Source organism: Peromyscus leucopus, chromosome 20 (genome assembly GCF_004664715.2).
Source record: "Peromyscus leucopus breed LL Stock chromosome 20, UCI_PerLeu_2.1, whole genome shotgun sequence".
In the NCBI taxonomy this organism is placed as follows: Eukaryota; Metazoa; Chordata; class Mammalia; order Rodentia; family Cricetidae; genus Peromyscus; species Peromyscus leucopus.
Genome location: NC_051080.1, coordinates 1,679,038 through 1,697,877, shown reverse-complemented (window position 1 = coordinate 1,697,877; position 18,840 = coordinate 1,679,038). Strand labels below are relative to the sequence as shown.

General features: G+C 51.4%; 1 protein-coding gene across 3 annotated transcripts; it reads right to left on the bottom strand.

The window, feature by feature from the left end:
- Positions 1-394: 394 nt before the first annotated feature.
- Itgb7 (integrin subunit beta 7) lies at positions 395-18,083 on the bottom strand. 3 transcript variants are annotated; one of them, XM_037197331.1, is made up of 16 exons: positions 17,865-17,942; positions 11,935-12,096; positions 11,645-11,848; positions 9,403-9,604; positions 9,142-9,312; positions 7,778-8,019; positions 7,270-7,428; positions 6,888-6,983; positions 6,676-6,765; positions 3,413-3,559; positions 2,789-2,982; positions 1,981-2,204; positions 1,615-1,834; positions 1,258-1,463; positions 904-1,064; positions 395-652 (listed from the first exon to the last, which is right to left on the bottom strand). In XM_037197331.1, exons 2-16 carry the CDS (start codon positions 11,959-11,961, stop codon positions 566-568), a joined length of 2,430 nt encoding a protein of 809 aa, XP_037053226.1. In that variant the 5' UTR covers positions 11,962-12,096; positions 17,865-17,942; the 3' UTR covers positions 395-565. The 3 variants fall into 3 exon arrangements, with proteins under 3 accessions (XP_037053226.1, XP_037053227.1, XP_028730319.1); XM_037197332.1 differs by lacking the exon at positions 11,935-12,096 and adding an exon at positions 16,899-17,004 and having other exon boundaries at positions 17,865-17,879; XM_028874486.2 differs by lacking the exon at positions 11,935-12,096 and having other exon boundaries at positions 17,865-18,083.
- Positions 18,084-18,840: the final 757 nt, after the last annotated feature.

Below are 18,840 nucleotides of genomic sequence, written 5' to 3'. Positions count from 1 at the left end.
GCTCCTCTTTGAGAAGACTTGATTTGTTGGGGGCACTTTATCACCAAAGGGCAGAGGGGTTTTAATAGGCTCCCTTTCTTCCCTCGACACAACTTGGAACAGAGCGAACTGCTCTGCTGAACATCTCTTCTCCATACAAGAGCAACAAGCGGAGGCAAAAACTTGCTATGTTTGCTGAGAAAAAGGCTCTCGACAGCCTGACAAGACATGTCCTGACTCCTGTCTAGGTAAGGTCCCTTAGAGGGTGGTAGGTAACTCCATCAGCATCACCCGAGACTGCTGGCCCAGGTGTTCCCAGGTCACACAACAGGAACATGCCTGTCCTCCGGTGACCTGAGACCTGGGCTAGGCAGTCTGCTTTTCTGTCTTGGGGTAAAGCAAAGTGGAGGCTGTCGTCTGAGGTGGGAGTTTATTGTGGGAGAACCCTTTGTGAGGAGGGGAATGGTCCAGGCAGGAGGAGGAGCCCTCTGACGGTCACTCTGAACCAGACGGACAGCCGCCTGACAGACCCTGCCCTGCTGTTCCCCACCGTCCTCCAAGATGAGTCCTAAGTGAGCTGCCTGGGTCAGAGAGAGGGGCCCGGAGCGTTTGTCCCTTGGAAGCGGGGGTTGATCGTGGTTGTGATGGCACTTTTGTAGAGAGGGTTGCTGTCCTGTGGGAAAACATTGCCAACTGTAAGGGGAATGTCAGGCTCTCCCCATTACCTAGTTCTGCAAGGCCAACCTAGAACTCAAGTCAGATCTTAGAAGGCCTGGCTATGCTGAGGGAGGGACGTGGGTGGGGGAGCTTCGGAGCTAGTTACGGGTTAGGGAAGCAGAAAGGGTAAGAGAACCCACCAGAGAAGTCCTCAGGGTTAGGGTTAGTAAGGAAAGCCTGGCTGGTGGCAGTAGGCGCTGGCCTCACCTGCTTCCAGTTCAGCTGCTGCTTCTCCTTCTCAAAGCGGCTGTACTCGCGGCGATCGTAGATTTCCACAGAGAGCCGGTAAGCCAGGACTAGTCCTAGTCCCACTGCCACAATGCCACCTATGCAGCCCAGTATGATGGCGCGGGTGTGATCTGCTCCCTCTGGTAGGGCCAAGGTATCAGAGCTGGTCTACAGTTGCCCAGAGAGTGCCCAGCCTCCCCAGCCCTGTCACTGAGACCAGGACCCAGCAGAAGCCAAGGTCGCCCTCCACCTTGGCCCTGGGTTCGCAGCTCTGCTCCAATCCCGTTGCTCTTGCGTTCATTCACATCCCCAGTTGAGGTTCCGCCCACTTACTCTCTTGGGGTCTCACTCTCAGGATGACTCCTCCAGCCACATTCTCCACCAGGAAGAAGAACAGCTGGTTGTCTAGTGTCCTCTCCTTGCACCAGCCATCGTCCAAATTAGGGACCAAGGCCAAGGTCACATTCACATCGGCACAGGCCACGCTGCAGTTGGCTGCCAGGGGACCGGTGCCAAAGGCCGCACACTCCGCACAGTCCCTGTCCGGTGAATGCCAGTGAGTTCCCATCTGGGCAGCTGTTACCTGCTAGCCCTCCCCTCCACACCCTCAAGGAGGACAGGCAGGCAGGCAGGAGTTCTTAGCAAGCCTCCCTTGCCCCGGTTCCCAAGATGAGAGACCCGAGGCCTCACCTGTATTGCTCACATGGCGACTGGCAGCCCAGGCACTGGTCACACAGGGCCCCGTAGTAGCCCTCCTGGCACTGGCAACGGTTGCATTTGCAGTGTCCATGCCCACTGCAGAGCCCTCCTCCAGGACTGACGCAGCCGTCCACACTCTCACTGCACTCACACGCTCTGCCCGTGCGGTTGGTGTGACAGTGGCACTCTCCACATTGGCAATGTCCAAAGCCTGGGGAAGGGCCGCGCACAGGGGGGCCGCCGTTCTCACACACAGCCGGCACGGCATGCCGCTCCAGCCCACCTCCACCGCGCCAGGCGAGCCCGAGTGCCCCAGGCGGCCCTCCCGCCCCTCCCGTCTCCCCAAGACCCCAGTACCGCCGCAGAGGATGCCCTCGTGTCGTTCGCAGCTGGCGTCGTCACACTCGCACAGACGCCCAGAGCTCTGTCCGCTGCAGCTGCACCGCCCGCATTGGCAGCGCCCCTTCCCGCTGCAGAGGGGCCCCGTCCCATTGGGGGCCCGGCAGCCAGATTCCAGATCTGGGGAGGACAGTTCGGCCTCAGAGCACTCACAGAGCTGACCAAGGCGGCCAGGGGCACAGCTGGGAGGGGAAAGCACAGAGACATGGGTCAGAGTTTGACCATCTCTGGCCTGTCCCCCAAGAGCCTCTACTCTAGGCCAGTGGTTCTCAACCTGTGGGTCACGACCTTCGAGCGTCACATGACCCTTTCACAAGAGTTGCTTTAGATCATGGGGAAAACCAGATCTATACATTATGATTCATAACAGTCGCAAAATTACAGTTGTGAAGTAGCAACAAAAATAATTTCATGGTTTGGGGCGGGGGCAGGGGAGGGGTTACCACAATACGAGGAAACTATTAAAAGCTCACACAGCATTAGGGAAGGCTGAGAACCACTGCTCTAGGCCCGTGTTCTCAAGGGAGATGGAGACAGAGTATCTGGAACAATGCCAGGCTACAGGAGGGGGCCGAGGGTGGAGGAAAGAGCGGAGGGGTTGGGGTCGAGGTGGAGGCCTCGGCATATATGGGAAGCTTCTTCGGGGCATGACATTCAGATGGAGTCCTAAGGTGTCTGGGACGCTCCAGGGGGCAGGAAGCACAGGAGGAGGAATTGCAAGGAGAGGGTCAGGGGAGCCGAAGGAGCACGCAAAGCCCTCCCTCACCTGCATATCCCGCACTGAAGGTCCCCCTGGCCATTGCTGCAGTGGGGAGCGTGGGTCTGGGCGTCACTACAGTTACAGTCACACAGAGTGCGTAACTCCACAGTCAACTCTTCCGAGAAGCCCAGGGCCCAGAGCCGTAGGAGATGGGGCTCTGGGAGGCAGTGAGTGGCTTGAAGAGTAACCCAGAAGTCTACCTGAGATGGGAGGACCAGACAAAGGTGTGCACACCCTCGTGTGTGTGTGTGTGTGTGTGTGTGTGTGTGTGTGTGTGTGTGTGCGCGTGCGCGCAAGATCACAAACACACCACACACACACACCTAAGCTATATACACCCTCATGTGGGCACGGGCACACACACACACACACACACACACAAGCTAGACACACCCTCATGTTTGCACACACACACAAGCTATACACACCCTCATGTTTGCACACACACACACACACACACACACAAGCTAGACACACCCTCATGTTTGCACACACACACCCCTAAGCCCACTGACCATGCAGTAAATTAAGAATGAGTGGAAGCCTACCCCTGCTCTCCATGGCTGCCCCCATATATTCTCCTGCTTCTGTTTCCCACTTGTGTGTTCTCTCCCTGTGGCTGGCTCTTACCGTCTGGTTGACTCGGATGTCGCTGCACTGTGCCCTGGACCCAGCCTCACCCCCCCTCTTCTCAGGACCCCTACAGTGAGATTCAAAAGAGATGTTGACTCCAGGAGGGAGCGAGGCGTGTTCAAGAGTCACCGTGGATGACAGGCTCTGCGGGAAGGGAGGGAGGAGGCAGCCCTGTGACGTCAGCACCCCGCCCACGAGGCACCCCACTTCCTACCCTCCTATTCGCTCCTAGTTCTGCTTATCTCTCTCTCTTGCACCCCGGGGCTCCTCCCATCCTCCCAGTTGGAAGTCATTTCTGAAGAAGGGCCATGCTGGGATACCCAGGAGCCAGAGGCCTCAGCTGTAAGCACAGCAGCCTGTAAAATGACTGTCAAACCCAAACCAGGACCCACAGCCTGTGTGTGGAAGATCTAACAGGCAGACTTTTTTCAGTATGTTCACTCTGGAAAGGCCAACACTGTCTCAAGATTCTGCACCATGGTTAAGAGATTTGTCTTGGGGGGCTGAAGAGATGGCTCAGCGGTTAAGAGCACTGACTGCTCTTCCAGAGGACCTGGGTTCAATTCCCAGCACCCACATGGCAGCTCACAGCTGTCTGTAACTCCATTTCCAAGGGATCCCACATACAGACATACATGCAGTCAAAACACCAATGTATATAAAACAAATAAATAAATAAAAAGATTTGTCTTTGGTAGGGAGTGATTTGAATTGAATCCAGTAGGCTAGGCAAGCAGCCACTGAGTGATACAGCTCCAATCATCTCACCAAGATTGAGGACACATCCTTGTTATGTATTGAGAACGGGTCTCCTGTGGCCTAAACTGACCTCAAGAATTCCTGATCCTTCTGCCTCTGCCTCCCCGGTGTGAAATTATAGGCATGTGACACCACATCCAGATAATAATAATCTCTTGCTATCGAGAGCCCTACAGTCAGGCCTGGTGTCGCACACCCGTAATCCCAGCATTGGGGAAGCCAAGGCAGGCGGATCTCTGTGAGTTCAAGGCCAGCCTGGCTTCCACAGGAGTTCCAGGACAGCCAGGACTACACAGAGAAACCCTGTATATATTAAAAAAAATAGAAAAAGGTCTACAGTCTAGAGCAGAAATGAGACTTAAGCCCAAGAAACATTCAAAATTCATGAAATTCTGTTTCTGAATTATTACAAATTTAGAGCAAGCATGGGGCTTCCCGTTCTTCAGGTTTAGTCCTTCCTGGGTCTATTTCCTCAACAACAACAACAATAATAATAATTATAAAGCAGGTGGGGTGCGGGAACTGCTGGCACGGGATGGTAATCTAAAGACAAAGCAAGGGTATGGACATTTCAATACTACACAGTATCTCCAAATAAAAAGTAAAGGGTTAGCCAGGCTATGGTAGTGCACACCTTTAAACCAAGCACTCTGGAGGCAGAGGCAGGAAAAATCTCTGAGTTCGAGGCCAGCCTGGTCTACAGAGGGAGTTCCAGGACAGCCAGAGCAACACAGAAAAACCCTGGCTCGAAGACAAAATAAAACAAAACAAAACAAAAAAGTAAAGGGTTGGGGCTGGAGAAATGGCTCAGAGGTTAAGAGCACTGACTGCTCTTCCAAGGGTCCTGAGTTCAATTCCCAGCAACCACATGGTGGCTCACAACCATCTGTAATGAGATCTGGTGCCCTCTTCTGGCCTGCAGGGATATAAGCAGGCAGAACATTGTATACATAATAAACAAATCAAAAAAAAAAAAAAAAAGTAAAGGGTTGAGGATGTAGCTCGGTATTAGAATTCATATTCAGCATACAAGAGGCCCTGGATGTAACCTGATTTAATCCCCAACACTGTATATACTGGGCATGGTAAGACACAACTGTTATCCCAGAGCTCAGAAGCCAGAGGCAGGTGGATTGATGAAAGTTCAAGGCCAGCCTGATCTAAACAGTGAATTCCAGGCCAGCCAGGGCTAGATAGCAAGACTCTGTCTCTAAAAACTAACAAACAACAAAATCAAATTAAAAATTATCGAAGGGGTCGGGCGGTGGTGGTACATGCCTTTAATCCCAGCACTCAGGAGGCAGAGCCAAGTGGATCTCTGTGAGTTCGAGGCCAGCCTGGGCTACAGAGAAACCCTGTCTCAAAAAATATATATATATCAAAGGGCTGGAGAGATGGCTCATTGGTCCATTTGTTGAGACAGGGTCTGGGTGTTGGGTTCTCAGGACCCACATCGTCGCCCACAACCATCCATAACTCTAGTTCCAGGGGATCTGATGCCTCTTCTTACCTTTATGGTCACCAGGCATGCACATATATACACGTTAGCAAAACACTCATAAACATAAAATAAAAAGTTAATAATAAATAAATCTTTAAAAACATTTTTTAATGAGATGGGACCAGTGAGATAGCTCAGCAAGCAAAGGCACTTTTTCTACTTGCTGGATGAGTTCGGTCCCCGGAACTCTGACGTACAGGTCGAAAGGGAGAGCCAGCTCCACACACTTACCTCTGGCCTTGATATGTGCACTGTGGCATTCATGTGTGCCTACCTCATGTGCACACTTGCTCATAGACACATGCGCAAAATAATATATTAAAATTTTTGTCTTCAAACCCATATATATACATGCAGTATTAAATGGGATCAATGGGTATTAAAAAAACCATGAAATTGAGGGGGAAAGTTGTTGGGGGGGTCTGAGAGGGAATTAGAGGGGAGAGAATGAGGAGGTAGATCTGATCTAAACACATTATTTATGTACAAATATTAAATAATTTTAGAATTGTTCTTATTTTATGCGTATGGGTGTTTTGCCTGCATGTATATCTGTGCACCGTGTGCACGCAGTTCCCATGAAGGCCAGAAGAGGGCGGCAGATGCTCTGAAACCATATTTATAGTTGGGCGCTGGGAACAAAAACCAGGTCCTCTGGAAGAGCAGCCATTGCGCTTAAATATTGAGCCATCCCTCCGGGTCCCCTTATATTCTTTAGATCAGTGAAGAGAGATAAAGTTACGTAAAGTAAGGGCTACAGCTCAGTGGCAGGGTGTCTGCCCAGGCACAGGCAAGGCCTTAGGCTCAATCCTCAGTACGGCAAGCAATCTAAATATATTTATGAATGTGAATACATGAACTGCTAATGGCGGCCATGCGGATAGGAGCCATGAAATGGTAGAACTCAAAGCGGTCATCCCGCTTGGTTATGCCCTGACACCAGAGGACCCCTCCTCCCTCGCCCCGCCCCGCCACTGCCCACCCACCACTGCCCCCTCACATCATAGGCATCCATGATGAGCTGCACCACATTGCTGGAGTCTTCGCTCAACTCCCCGACAGCAGACTTGGGAATCAGCTGGCTCAGCTCCTGCGTTATGAGGAAGGGAGGGGGAGGTGATGAGTAAAGCGTTAAGAGCACGGGCTCCTGGGGGTCTGGGAAGAATGGGGGGCGGGGGGCGGGGCGGGGCGGTCTTAACTCAGAGCTCTCACCTGATAAACAGGCAGTGTTGGGCTGGTCACAGCAAATATAGGCTGGATGTTCGCTGCAGTGAGGGCCTGGGCTATCTGACCCACAGAGGGGTAGTCCTGAGGTAGGGAAGTGAATAAATGACTATGTCTCCCTTTAGTGTGCCACAGACTCTCGGGGAGGGGGGGTGAGCAAGCAGGACTCAGTTCTACCAGTAGGAGGGGCCCTGGAGGCTGGGCAGACCAAGGAGGTAGGAGAGGGGGGGGGCGGGGTCTTGTCATGACAGCTCGGGACATTGAGAAGGGGGCAGTGTTACAGGATGCAGGATGCTTTCCGGTGAGTATAAGACCGCGAGAAGAGATGCTGCTCAGATGGAGAGGCGGGCTGGGGCCAGGGACGACTCACAAACTCCGCACTGTGGACGTAGACGCCATTGCTGTCCAAATGGCAGCGCCCATCACTAGGCATGAAAATGCCACCCAGTTTCCCATCCCCGGCTGTGTGGAAAGTGTCGTCTGAAGTGAACACCAGAAGTCGGGACACATTTCTCCAGCCAATCTGCTCCTGAGGGGGAAGGAGGCGGGCAACGTGTACACCCGGGCATGGCACTTGAGCTATCCCAGTCAAAGAAATGGGTGAGAAACAGGTCGGTTTGTCCCTCTCTCTGTCCCTAATTCCCTGTTCCAAGCTCTCTGAACCCCCTCCCCAAACAAGTCTGCTGTTAGTGGAGGCCCTCTCGTAAACTAGGAAAAGTGCCTCTTTCTCAAGGTAAATAAACTATCCAGCCTACCAGACAACTGCCGAAATAAACTTGCAGGCCACAGTGAGATGGTTTTGTGCATCACACATCCATCACAGGCAGCCCCAGCCCCAGACAGCTCCTGGGACTCAGATCCTGACCCCATTTCCTCACCTGGCAGAGGGCAGCCTGCAAAATGGCATCAAAGCCGCCTTCAGGCGAGTCCAGGTTGCCAGAGACATTCTGGCGCCCCACCTCTCTCTCAAAGGCTTGAGCGTCCCCAGTGAGGGACAGCACATGGTGGAAGCTGAAGGGGGGCTGACAGCGCTCCAGGCGGCTGGGACATGGATGGTGAAGCTTGGCGGGCACCGTGCTGACAAAGGGCAGCACTGTTTTGTCCACGAAGGAGCCAAAACCTGAGAGCGAGGAGCAAGGAGGCTGTGTCAGAGGTCACGAGGCACCAGCAGGGTGGAAGAGTCACTGCTAAATACTCAGGCAGGAGGGCACACCTAGAAGGCAGGGACCCGGCACCTGGCAAGGGCAAAGCTGTGGCAGCACCAGCTCATGAAGGTGCAGATGGGGGAGATGAAGAGGAGGAGCCAAAAGGGGCAAGCCAGGCTTCCTGGAGGCTAAGGAAGCCAGAGTCAAGGGTGTAGAAGCAGCGGGTGGCAACAGAGGGGGAGCTGTGGTGGTATTGTGTTCCCCAAAATACTGTGCACCCTAATAAACTTATCTGGGGTCAGAGAACAGAACAGCCACTAGATACTTAGAATAGGCAGTGGTAGCACACGCCTTTAATCCTAGCATTCCAGAGGCAGAAATCCATGTGTTCAAGGATACAGACTGGCATGGTGACTCATCACGCCTTTAATCCTAGGGAGTGATGGTAGAAAGCAGAAAGGCGTGAGGACCAGAAACTAGAAGCATTTGGCTGGTTAAGCATTTGGCTGGTTAAGCTTTTAGCTGGTTAAGCTTCAGGCTTTCCAGCAGCAGTTTAGCTGAGAGCCATTGGGATGAGGACACAGAAGCTTCCAGTCTGAGGAAACAAGACCAGCTGAGAAGTTGGCCAGGTGAGGTTAGCTGTGGCTTATTCTGCTTCTCTGATCTTCCAGTGTTCACCCCAATAACTAGCCTCAGGTTTGATTTTTATTAATAAGACCTTCTAAGATTCCTGCTACAGGGAGCTTTTGAGCAAAGGGAAAAATCATTACAGAACGTGGAACAGGAACATAGCACTAGGCTGTGCAAAAGACACTGGGTTGAGACAGTCGCATAAGGGCAATGTCCATGTTGGCAGCTGTCTGTCTGAACCGTCTCTTAGATTCTGAGCCTCAGCTAGCCCTCTGTCTAGCAAGGGGTTCTCCTATGGTCAATCTGAAATCCCCTCGAGCTTACACCTAATTGAGTGTCTCTTGGGAGAGATGTCAAGATGCAATGGCCTGATCAGGTCTGTTAAACGCTGGGAGAGTCTAAGGCGATGGCAGACGCTAAAAGCAGCGACCAGGGCTGGCAGGGTCTGGGTAGTGAATGCAGCTCACCTATGCGCACAGAATGGGTGACCTCCTGCAACCGGACTAGCAGGGCGTGCCCGAGTTGGCGCACGCGTTCCAGGTCATCCTTCATTGAGTAGCTCAGGTCCATAAGGTAATACAGGTCCACCGGGTATCCGGCAGCTCGGAGAAAGCGGACCCGGAATTTCTGTGGTTCCCCTGATAGACAAAGGGGGGCCTTGGCTCAGCAGCCCAGTGCATTCGAGGCCCAGCCCAGACATCCACCCCGAGCCGCCACCCGAGACCCACCCGGTCGCAGCGTGACCCGGATCCGCTGCGGGGCCAGCTGGGTGGCCCCCTCGCCACGGTCTCCCTGGCTGAGCGGCTTGTCCTGCAGCACCTCCTGGCGGCCGCGCGGCTCCTCCAGTTCCTGCTCCGGGCACCCGCGGGCCAGCAGCTCCTCCCGCCGTGCGCAGCGCCGTGCCTCTGCCTCCCCGGAGGCGGTGAAGTTCTGTGCCCCAGGAGGAGGCGCATTGGAACCCCAGACCCCACAACGCTTCAGCCCGACTACCAACACCACCCTGCAAACGCCGCCGCTTGCAATCACCTGTCCACCGCGCTCTGATCTCAGCCAACTTCCTGATCTGAGCCCTGATTTATTCTCACGTCCACTTACCTCCACAGCTACTGTGAACACAGATAGTTCTTTCTTCTTCACCAGCGCCCCACATCCTGTAGCAGTTCTCCCCCCACACACACACCCCACCCTGTCTCCTGATCTCAACTCCCCTTCCCGCAGCCACCCGCCTAGCCCCTCTCATTAGAACCACAGACTTCCTGTTGAGATCTCAGAGACCTCAAGGCTACAGGAAAAAGGACTTGGTAGTCCAACTTCCCCTGCATAATCAGATCAAAATGGGAAGGGGGTCAGTCACACCCAGTTTCTAGGAAGAAGGGGGATAGACAGAAAAAAGGCACGCACGCGAACACACACACACACACACACACACACACACACACACACACGCAGGCGCGCACGCACACACGCACACAAACACACACTCACACGATGATGTCTGGTACCCTACACTGACTGGAAAGCCACAGGGGAAGGAAATGGTTAGGGTGGCTTCTCAGTGGGCATGGGTGCCAGCCCTGGTCTAGGGATTGGAGGAGGTAGCCACTGCCTAGGACCTCTGCCTCCCGCGGAGTCCATGTCTTCATGACTTTCACTGTCACTAGCTTTGTGGGCCCTCCCAGCAGCTGTAAACATGGCTGCCTATGAGTGTGCCCTGTCTCCTACCGAGGCCTGGGCTGCTCCTAACTCTGCATCTTCCTGTGAGGGACATCGTTGCTCCGGAGCCTCTACAGCTCCTCTCTGGGCGCCTCCTCTTCAACAAAGAACAGCTTTGCTGGACCAGCAAGGAATACACACTTCCCAGGACCCTTTGCTCCTCAGGCACCCCAAGCCTTCCCTCCAGCCGCCGCCCACCACTCTCGTCTTAAGCCCATGGGTGTTTGGAAGTCGTCACTTGCTTTGTTCTCCGGGCCAAGCTGCAGGCTGGGACATAATAATCTGTACATACGTGCCCGAGACAGACTCAGAAGCCCGGTCATGCACTTTCTGCTGTGAACTGATTATCTCTCCAAATTCCCGGGTTTATTTATTTACTTCCTGAGACAGGGTCTCTCTCACTCACTGTGTAGCCCTGGCCCTGGAACTCACTGTGTAGACCAGGCTGGTTTCGAACTCACAGAGATCCGTCTGTTCTGCTTCTGTGAGTGCTGGGATTAAAGGTGTGCACCACTATCCCCGACCTTTGGAGGTAATTGCTTTTAGGTGAAGTCATGAGTGGGGGACCCTCATGATGAGGTGTGCCCTTTTAAGATGTGACAGCTGGGGCTGCAGAGGTGGCTGCATGGTGAAGAGCACTGACTGTTCTTTCCGAGAACCCAGGTTCAGTTCCCAGCACCCACATGGTGGTTCACAACCAGTAACTCAGGTTCCGAAGGATCCAACACTCTCTTCTGACCTCCATAGGTGCCTGCACACACATGGTGCACACCCACACACTCATGCACACACATATACACACAAAATAAATAAATATTTTTAAAAAGAATGGACAGCTGAGGACGCCCCCCTCCCTAAACTCCAATTCCCTTGTAATAACATAGCAAGAAAGAAAGGAGCCCATCTCTAAGCCAGGAAAAATCACTCCAGGGAGAGCCAACCCAGACAGCATTTTGCTCTTGTGGACCCCAGTCTCTCGAATCATAAGAAATATGTTTCTGCTATTTGAGACATTCAGTCTATGACATTTTGTCACAGAACACTAAACTGGTCAATACATACATGAGCACGAATTCCCACAGGGACATCCTCCTCTGAGCTCATAGGTCACAGGCTCTTTCATATTTGCACAGAAACGCGCACACACGAGTCACACATACCCAGAAAGATCACAGATAGGCCCACACAACACACAGGCATGTCCAGGCTGTGCACACACACACACACATGGTTCAAGGGCCACAGGCACATCTTTACCAGCTGTTTACACCAGGCACAGCTGGGGTGTGAGAGGATGCACTTCTGGCAGGAAGGGGCTGGCTGGCAGGATCCCGTCCGAGGCAAGTCAGTATCCCCCCGTTCTGTGGCCTCCTCTGAAGATGTGATCTTGGTATCCGACTCACTCTCACCTCCACACAGAACCAGCAGGAAAACGAGAATGGTTGATTTATCCACCATGGCCTGTAATGGGATATAAAGACAGACATGTGAGTGAGTCCTCAGGGAGGGCCCCAAGCTCTCGTCCTCTCAACTTAGCTTGTGGTTACCCTGCTGAACTCTGCTCCAAAATCCATATCTCTCCTGAGAGTTTCACATCCTCCTATGGATCCGGCAGCTTTTTCAAAATGATGGGAAGTGACAGGTGCCAGAGCAGGGGCGGGGTCTCAGAGACTCGTGTTCCTCTGTGTACACTTCAGGTACCCAGGGTGCTGCAGAGACAGCTCAGTGGTTAAGGGCACTGGGTGCCCTTCCAGAGGACGCCCTCCCATCCTGGGCTCCATTCCTAGCACCCACATGGCATGCCAGCTCACAACTTTCTGTAACTCCAGTTCCAGGGGATCCAACACACTCTCTGGCCCCCAAGAGCACCAGGCACCCATGTGGCACACAGATATACATGGAGTAAAAACACCCATAGACATAAAATGAAAGTAAATGCCAGCTTTTTTAAAAACATAAGAGGGGTACACACTGTTTTTCTGGAGTCCCATTTCCATCCTACTTCAGGCAGATTACAACCTGCCTGTAACACCATCTCCAGGGCCTCCATGGGCACCTGCACACATGTGCACGTACTCACGCACAGGTACACACACATACACATAAAAAAAAAAAAAAGCCAGGGGTAGTAGCACATATGGGAGGCAGAGGCAGGGGGATCTCTGTGAGTTTGAGGCCAGCCTGGTCTTCAAAGTAAGTTTCAGGCAAGGAAGGTCTCCTCTCTCAAAAACAAATAAGAGCCGGGCAGTGGTGGCGCACGCCTTTAATCCCAGCACTCAGGAGGCAGAGCCAAGCGGATCTTTGTGAGTTCGAGGCCAGCCTGGGCTTCCAAGTGAGTTCCAGGAAAGGTGCAAAGCTTACACAGAGAAACCCTGTCTCGAAAAACCAAAAATAAAATAAAATAAAAATAAGAAGGAAAGAAGGGAGGGAGGGAGGGAGGGAAGGAGGGAGGTTAGGAGGGGGAGGGGTTCTGGAGCAGTAAAGACTAGACCCAGATCCCTTCACCAACTTTCCAAGCTGTAGTGAAGGTAGAACCAAATGGGACTCACCAGACTTTCCCACCCAGATCCCTCACTGGCTCTAGCATGTCAATCACTTCCCCGCACCCTCCACCTCCATTTGTAAGTGGAGCAGTTGAGTAAATAATCTGACAGCCTTGAAGTCTGAATAATAAGCAAAGGGAGAATGGAAATAAGAGGAAAGGGGTGCAGATGGGGAGTGTGGTCAGGGAAGGGTGGTCCCACACAGTAGACACAGTAGCCCAGAGGAAGGGCGGCTCCTAAGAAGAAGATCTTGTGGATGTTGGAATTTACATTTTATTTTGTTATTATGTCTGTGCACCCTGTGTGTCCCTGGTGTCCTTGGAGGGCAGAGGAGAGCATCGGATCCCCTTGACCTGAAGCTGTAGATAGTGGTGAGCCGCCATGGGGACCAAACCCAAGTCCTTGAGAAGAGCCGGTGCTCTTAACCGCTGAGCCACGTCTTCAGCCTGATAGTTCTAGTTCAGTTTTGTTTTATGTTTTATACTTGTTTGTTTAACAGGTAGCAGGGAGCAAACACATGTCATAGCACGTGGGTGGAGGCCGGACGGCATCTTGTGGGGTAGGTCATCAGGCTCAGCTGCAGGCGTCTTTGCTCACTAAGCTAGCTCTCCAGTTGTTTTTCTACTGTTGCTTTTGTTTTGGTGTTTTGGAGACAAAGACCTGGCCGGCCTGATCCTCACTGTACAGCCCAGGCTGGGCTTGAACTCAAGGCAATCCTGCTTTTCCCTCCCAGGATGATGGGTATGAGTTGCCATACCCAGGCAAATTTTCTGTGGCTGGGAGTGTAGTTCAGTGGTAGAAAGTGTGACTATGTGTGAGGTCCTAGATTATACTGCAAAATTAATTAGTTAGTTTTAAAAACTGAACAGGCCTGCTGGGTGGTGGTGGCGCACACCTTTAATCCCAGCACTCGGGAGGCAGAGGCAGGTGGATCTCTGTGAGTTTGAAGCCAGCCTGGTCTACAGAGAGAGTTCCAGGACAGCCAGGGCCACACAGAGAAGCCCTGCTTCAAATAAATAAATAAATAAATAAATAAATAAATAAAATTTTAATTTAGTTAAAAAAAAGTAAAAGTTGATACCAGGTGGTAGTGGCGCACACTTTTAATCCCAGCATTTGGGAGGAGGAGGCAGGTGGACCTCTGTGAGTTTGAGGCCAGCTAGTCTACGGAGCAAATTCCAGGACAGACTCCAAAGCTACACAGAGAAATTGTGTTTCAAAAAGCCAAAAAAAAAAAAAAATTGAACAGGCAATCTATTACTGTGATTCAAAAATAAAAACATTAGATATGACAGTGCATGCCTGTCATCCCATTGAATATGGAGGCCAGCCTAGACTACATGAGACCCTGTTTCAAAAATTGGTTTAATCAGGGGGCTGGAGAGATGGCTCAGAGGATGAGAGCACTGCTGGCTGTTCTTCCAGAGGATCCAGGTTCAATTCCCAGCACCCACATGGCTGCTCACACCTGTCTAGTTCCAGGGTGGATCTCTGTGAGTTCAAGACCAGCCTGATGTACAGAGTGAGTTCCAGGACACCCAGGGCTGTTACACAAAGAAATCCTGTCTCAAAAAAGAGAAACAAAAAAAAAAAAAAAAAAGAAAAAGAAAAAAGAAAAAGAAAAGAAAGAAAAAAAATAATCAATTAATTAACCAAAAATAAATAAAGCCTTTGAGGCCAGCCTGGTCTAAAGATTGAGCTCCAGGACAGCCAGGGCTACACAGAGAAACCCTGTCTTGAAAAATAAATAAATAAAGCCACATTGATCAAAACTAGGTGTATGAACCAATGGAGTAGAATTGAGGCTGCAGGCAGGTGTGATGGCATTCGGGAGGCAGAGGCAGGTGGATCTCCATGAGTTCAAGGCCAGCCTGGTCTATATAAGGAGTTCCAGGCCAGCCAGGGCTACAGAGAGAGATCTTGTCTTTTAAGAAAAAGAAAAAAAAAACCATGGAGATGAGGAAAAAGAGAAGGAAGATGAGAAAAGAAAGGAAGGAAGGAAGGAAGGAGGGGAGGGAGAAAGGAAGCCCATCCACCTACGGCAAATTGATTTTTGAAAAAGGGTGTCCAACCATTCAATAGGGGAAAACAGCCTTCAACCAATAGTGCCAGGATGATGAGATGCCCACATGTGAAGAATGAGGACCTCTATCTCATACAGAAGTAAATGGAAAACAGATTTTTTAACTTTTATTTTATGCGTGTGGGTGTTTTGCCTGCATGTACACCTGTGTTCTGTATGCACTCCTGGTGTTCTCAGAGGCTAGAAAAGAATGTCAGGTCCCCTGGAACCAGAGTTACAGATGGTTGTGAACTGCCATGTGGGTTCAAACACAGAACCCCTGAAAGAACAGCCAGTGCTTTTAACCACTGAACCGTTTCTCTGGCCCAAAAATAAGATTTTCTGGTTTGTTTTTGGTTTTGCCTTTTTTTTTTTTTTTTTTTTTTTGACAGGGTTTCTCTGTGTGGCCCAGGCTGTCCTGGAACTCGCTCTGTAGACCAGGCTGGCCTCAAAGAAATCGGTCTGCCTCTGCCTCCCAAGTGCTGGGATTAAAGACATGTGCCACGGCCACCCAGCCTGTCTCAAAATTCTTAATTTTAATTAATCTTAATTCTTAATAAATAAATAATTTCCAAATAAATTCCCATTGTATGGATAAACTAAGTAGTGGTTGACCAGTTCTGTAACAATGGGCGTTACATTCAATTATTTGGGGTCTAATGAATATCACTCAATAATACAGCCTTGCCTAGCATATTCAAATCTCTCATTTCAATTCTCAACTCTACATAAAAACTTAATAGTTTCTTTTTTATCTTTATTTTAATTTTTTGTGGATTTATTCTTTTTATTTTACGTATATTTTTCTGCATGTGTATCTATGTACTACATGTGTGCTTATGTTCTCTGAGGTCAGAAGAGGGCATCAGCTCCCTTGAAACCAGAATTGTGGATGATTGTTAACTAATATGTGGGTACTGGGAATCAAACCTGGGTCTTCTGGAGGAGCAACAAGTGCTCTTAACCACTGAGCCATCTCTCCAGCCTCAAAAACTGAATAGTTTTTAATTGCCTCGTATGTCAAATAATGACACAGGAAAACACATGCTCTCATCATGTCACGTGTGTGCGGTCGACCTCTAGGAACCCTCTGGAAGATCTGTGGTATCAGCCGGCAGCCGGCATTCATTTGCAGCACCGGTTGAGTATTGACAATGTAAGCTCCCTGGGGATTGTGCTGTGGTGTCCCTTGGCATCGTACGAGACCCTGCCTGGAAGCACCCACACTCTCCTCAGCCTGGGTCCAGACTCAGGTGCCGATGCTCTCCAGGGGGTCTGGGGAAGGGCGGGGGTACTGAGCCGCTGAACACCCCATCCTGCTCACAACCCCATGTGACCTCAGGTGGGTGTTGTACTTCGCAGAACTTCTGCTCTCAGGGAGAGGCTCAGTGAAACCTCAGACCTGCGTGCCTTCTGTTGTGCTGTGGTCGGGGAGGCTCGAGACTCTGCAGCAAAAAGCTCAGCTTTGACTCATCTCATAGATGGGGCCCGCTGCAACCCCGTTCCCAAGAGAGAGACCTCAAGTCCACTCATCTCTCCTAAAGGGGGCTCTGAGCTCGCAGATGGCCTCCCCCACCCTTCTCAGTTCTGTCCCCTCCCTCCTACCTCGGCGATCCATGCGTCTTGCCGCCTACCTATTACTTTTTTTTTTTTTTTTTTTTTTTGGTTTTTCGAGACAGGGTTTCTCTGTGTAGCTTTGCGCCTTTCCTGGAACTCGCTTTGGAGACCAGGCTGGCCTCGAACTCACAGAGATCCACCTGGCTCTGCCTCCCGAGTGCTGGGATTAAAGGCGTGCGCCACCACCGCCCGGCTACTTTTTTTTTTTTAATACCACTCTGCTGTTTTCTACGCTTCACACTTCTTTTTCTCTCTAGTCCTAATCAGAGAGCGGGGAAGAACTTCCTACCTCAGCCCCCTCCTTGCAAAGAGAAACTGCAGTCCCCCAGCAATGAGCCAAGGACACCCAGGGCACAGGATGGGGTCCATGGATTAAGGCATCTCAAGCCTCCTGGCTGAAAAAAAAAAAAAGTTTTTTTTTTTTGAGACAAAGTTTTTCTGTGTGGTCCTGGCTGTCCTGGAACTCCCTCTGTAGACCAGGCTGGCTTTGAACTCACAGAGATCTGCCTGCCTCTGCTTCCCAAGAGTGCTGGGATGAGTCACCATGCTCAGCCCAGACCAAATAATTCTTATTCTAATTCTGGACTCAGTTGTTATTTCACTATACCCCACGATGACTCTCAATCAGAGCTATGTTTTGCTTGTTATGATTCCTTATGAATCTAAGTAAAAAAAAAAAAAAAAAAAGTTTTTAGGTGCAGAGGATCAAGTTCACTCAAACTTCCCCAGTGAACTATGAAGCCAGGGCCTCATGCAAGCTAGACCAGCGAACTATGGCCCCAGCCCATAAATAATTAAGTTATGATTGTGACTGTGCCTTGACAGTACTAACTCTGTCGGTAACACAAGCTTCGGCAGCCCTGGAATGCGGAGTCTGTGGCCAAGGAGCCAAGTGGGAAGAATCCTGGGCTGTGGAAAAAAACATCAAGTTGCAAGGAGAGCATCCAGGGACAGGAGACCATGCTGGTTGGTGTAAGCCTTGGCCCACGGAGATCACTCACTCACAGCATCTCCGTCTCTCCCCTTCCCTCCCTCTGGCTCCACTGGGGAAAGCAATGGATGAGCAAAGACAGGAGGCTGGGATACCAGAGAAGGAGATACGGGGGACCATAGGAACGTAGACAGGGGTTCAGAGCCTTTCTCCAGACTGGACAAGGTGCTGGAGAGTCCAGGTCACAGCCTTCCTCCCAAGAGGTAGGGAACCAGTGGGCCGGGTGAGGGGGGAGGTGGGGGCCGGTGCCCGGGTGGTACTCACAGGTGCTTTCCGAGCAGCCCTTCCTCTGGCGGCGGCGGCGGCAGCAGCAGGAGCAGCCTTTGTGTACAGATCTAGCGGCTGCAGAGGAGGAAGTGACAACACCCTGGGTGGGGGACTCTCGGAGGGTGGCTGGTCTAGCGGAAGGTGGAGCAGATAGGAGGTGAGGACCCAGAGTCCCATCACCGAGCATCCTTCACGTGCTAACTACTGAGTTACAGTTAAGGGCCACAGGAACCACATCAGACAGCGGCAGCACCTCCACCCCTGCCCCTGTCTCACAGATGCAGAGATAGAGGCTGGGAGACCAAGGAGAGACCAACGTTGCAAAATGTCACCCAGGTAGCAAGGGGCTGGGCTGTAATTTAAATCCACGCCAGCCTCCCTCCAAGACTGATGACCTCTCCCGGCCTCATGGAGGAAGGAGCCAGACAGGAAGAAAAGGAGAGAACTGAGATATGCTCCTTTGGAGACCCAGGGACCACTGTGGTGCTGTGATGGCTAAAAAAAAAGAAGAAAACACCTCTGTCTTACGAATTTTTTGCCAGCTGCCCTTGACTCCAGTCCCCGGAAGATAAGTTCACAGCAACCCTGACTCAGGGACCCCCACCCCAGAAATGTGCCGCTGTGGCCATCATCTGCTGCGTTATGACATGGCTGGACTTCCGTCACCGGCTGACCCCCTGCTGCGTTATGACATGGCCAACTGCCTTCTGGCCCCTGCCACCTGCTCATGCAGACACTCAAGGACCATTTTGAGGTCTCCTTGACCACCTAATCGTGGCAGAGCAAAACTGCTCTTGGCTTGCTTGTGCAGATACTCAAGATGTTGTGGTTTTCACCTTTAAAAATACTTCTCTCACCCCACTTCAGAGATTGCTATCCTGCTGGCAGTATCAATACATTTAACTGGTTGTAATCTGGATTGAGTCGGGGGTCTTGTCCCAGGAATCTCAAACTCCTGACAGTGTCATAGATG

Bases quoted from the DNA above. Each gene is read 5' to 3' on its own strand.
- Itgb7 (XM_028874486.2), bottom strand. From the start codon at position 18,044: ATGGGACTCTGGGTCCTCACCTCCTATCTGCTCCACCTTCCGCTAGAC. The intron at 9,313-9,402 runs GTGGGTCTCGGG...TTTGTCTATCAG, and splicing joins CCGGGTCACGCTGCGACCGG to GGGAACCACAGAAATTCCGG. The intron at 2,205-2,788 runs GTGAGGGAGGGC...TTCCCCTCCCAG, and splicing joins CTTCAGTGCGGGATATGCAG to CTGTGCCCCTGGCCGCCTTG.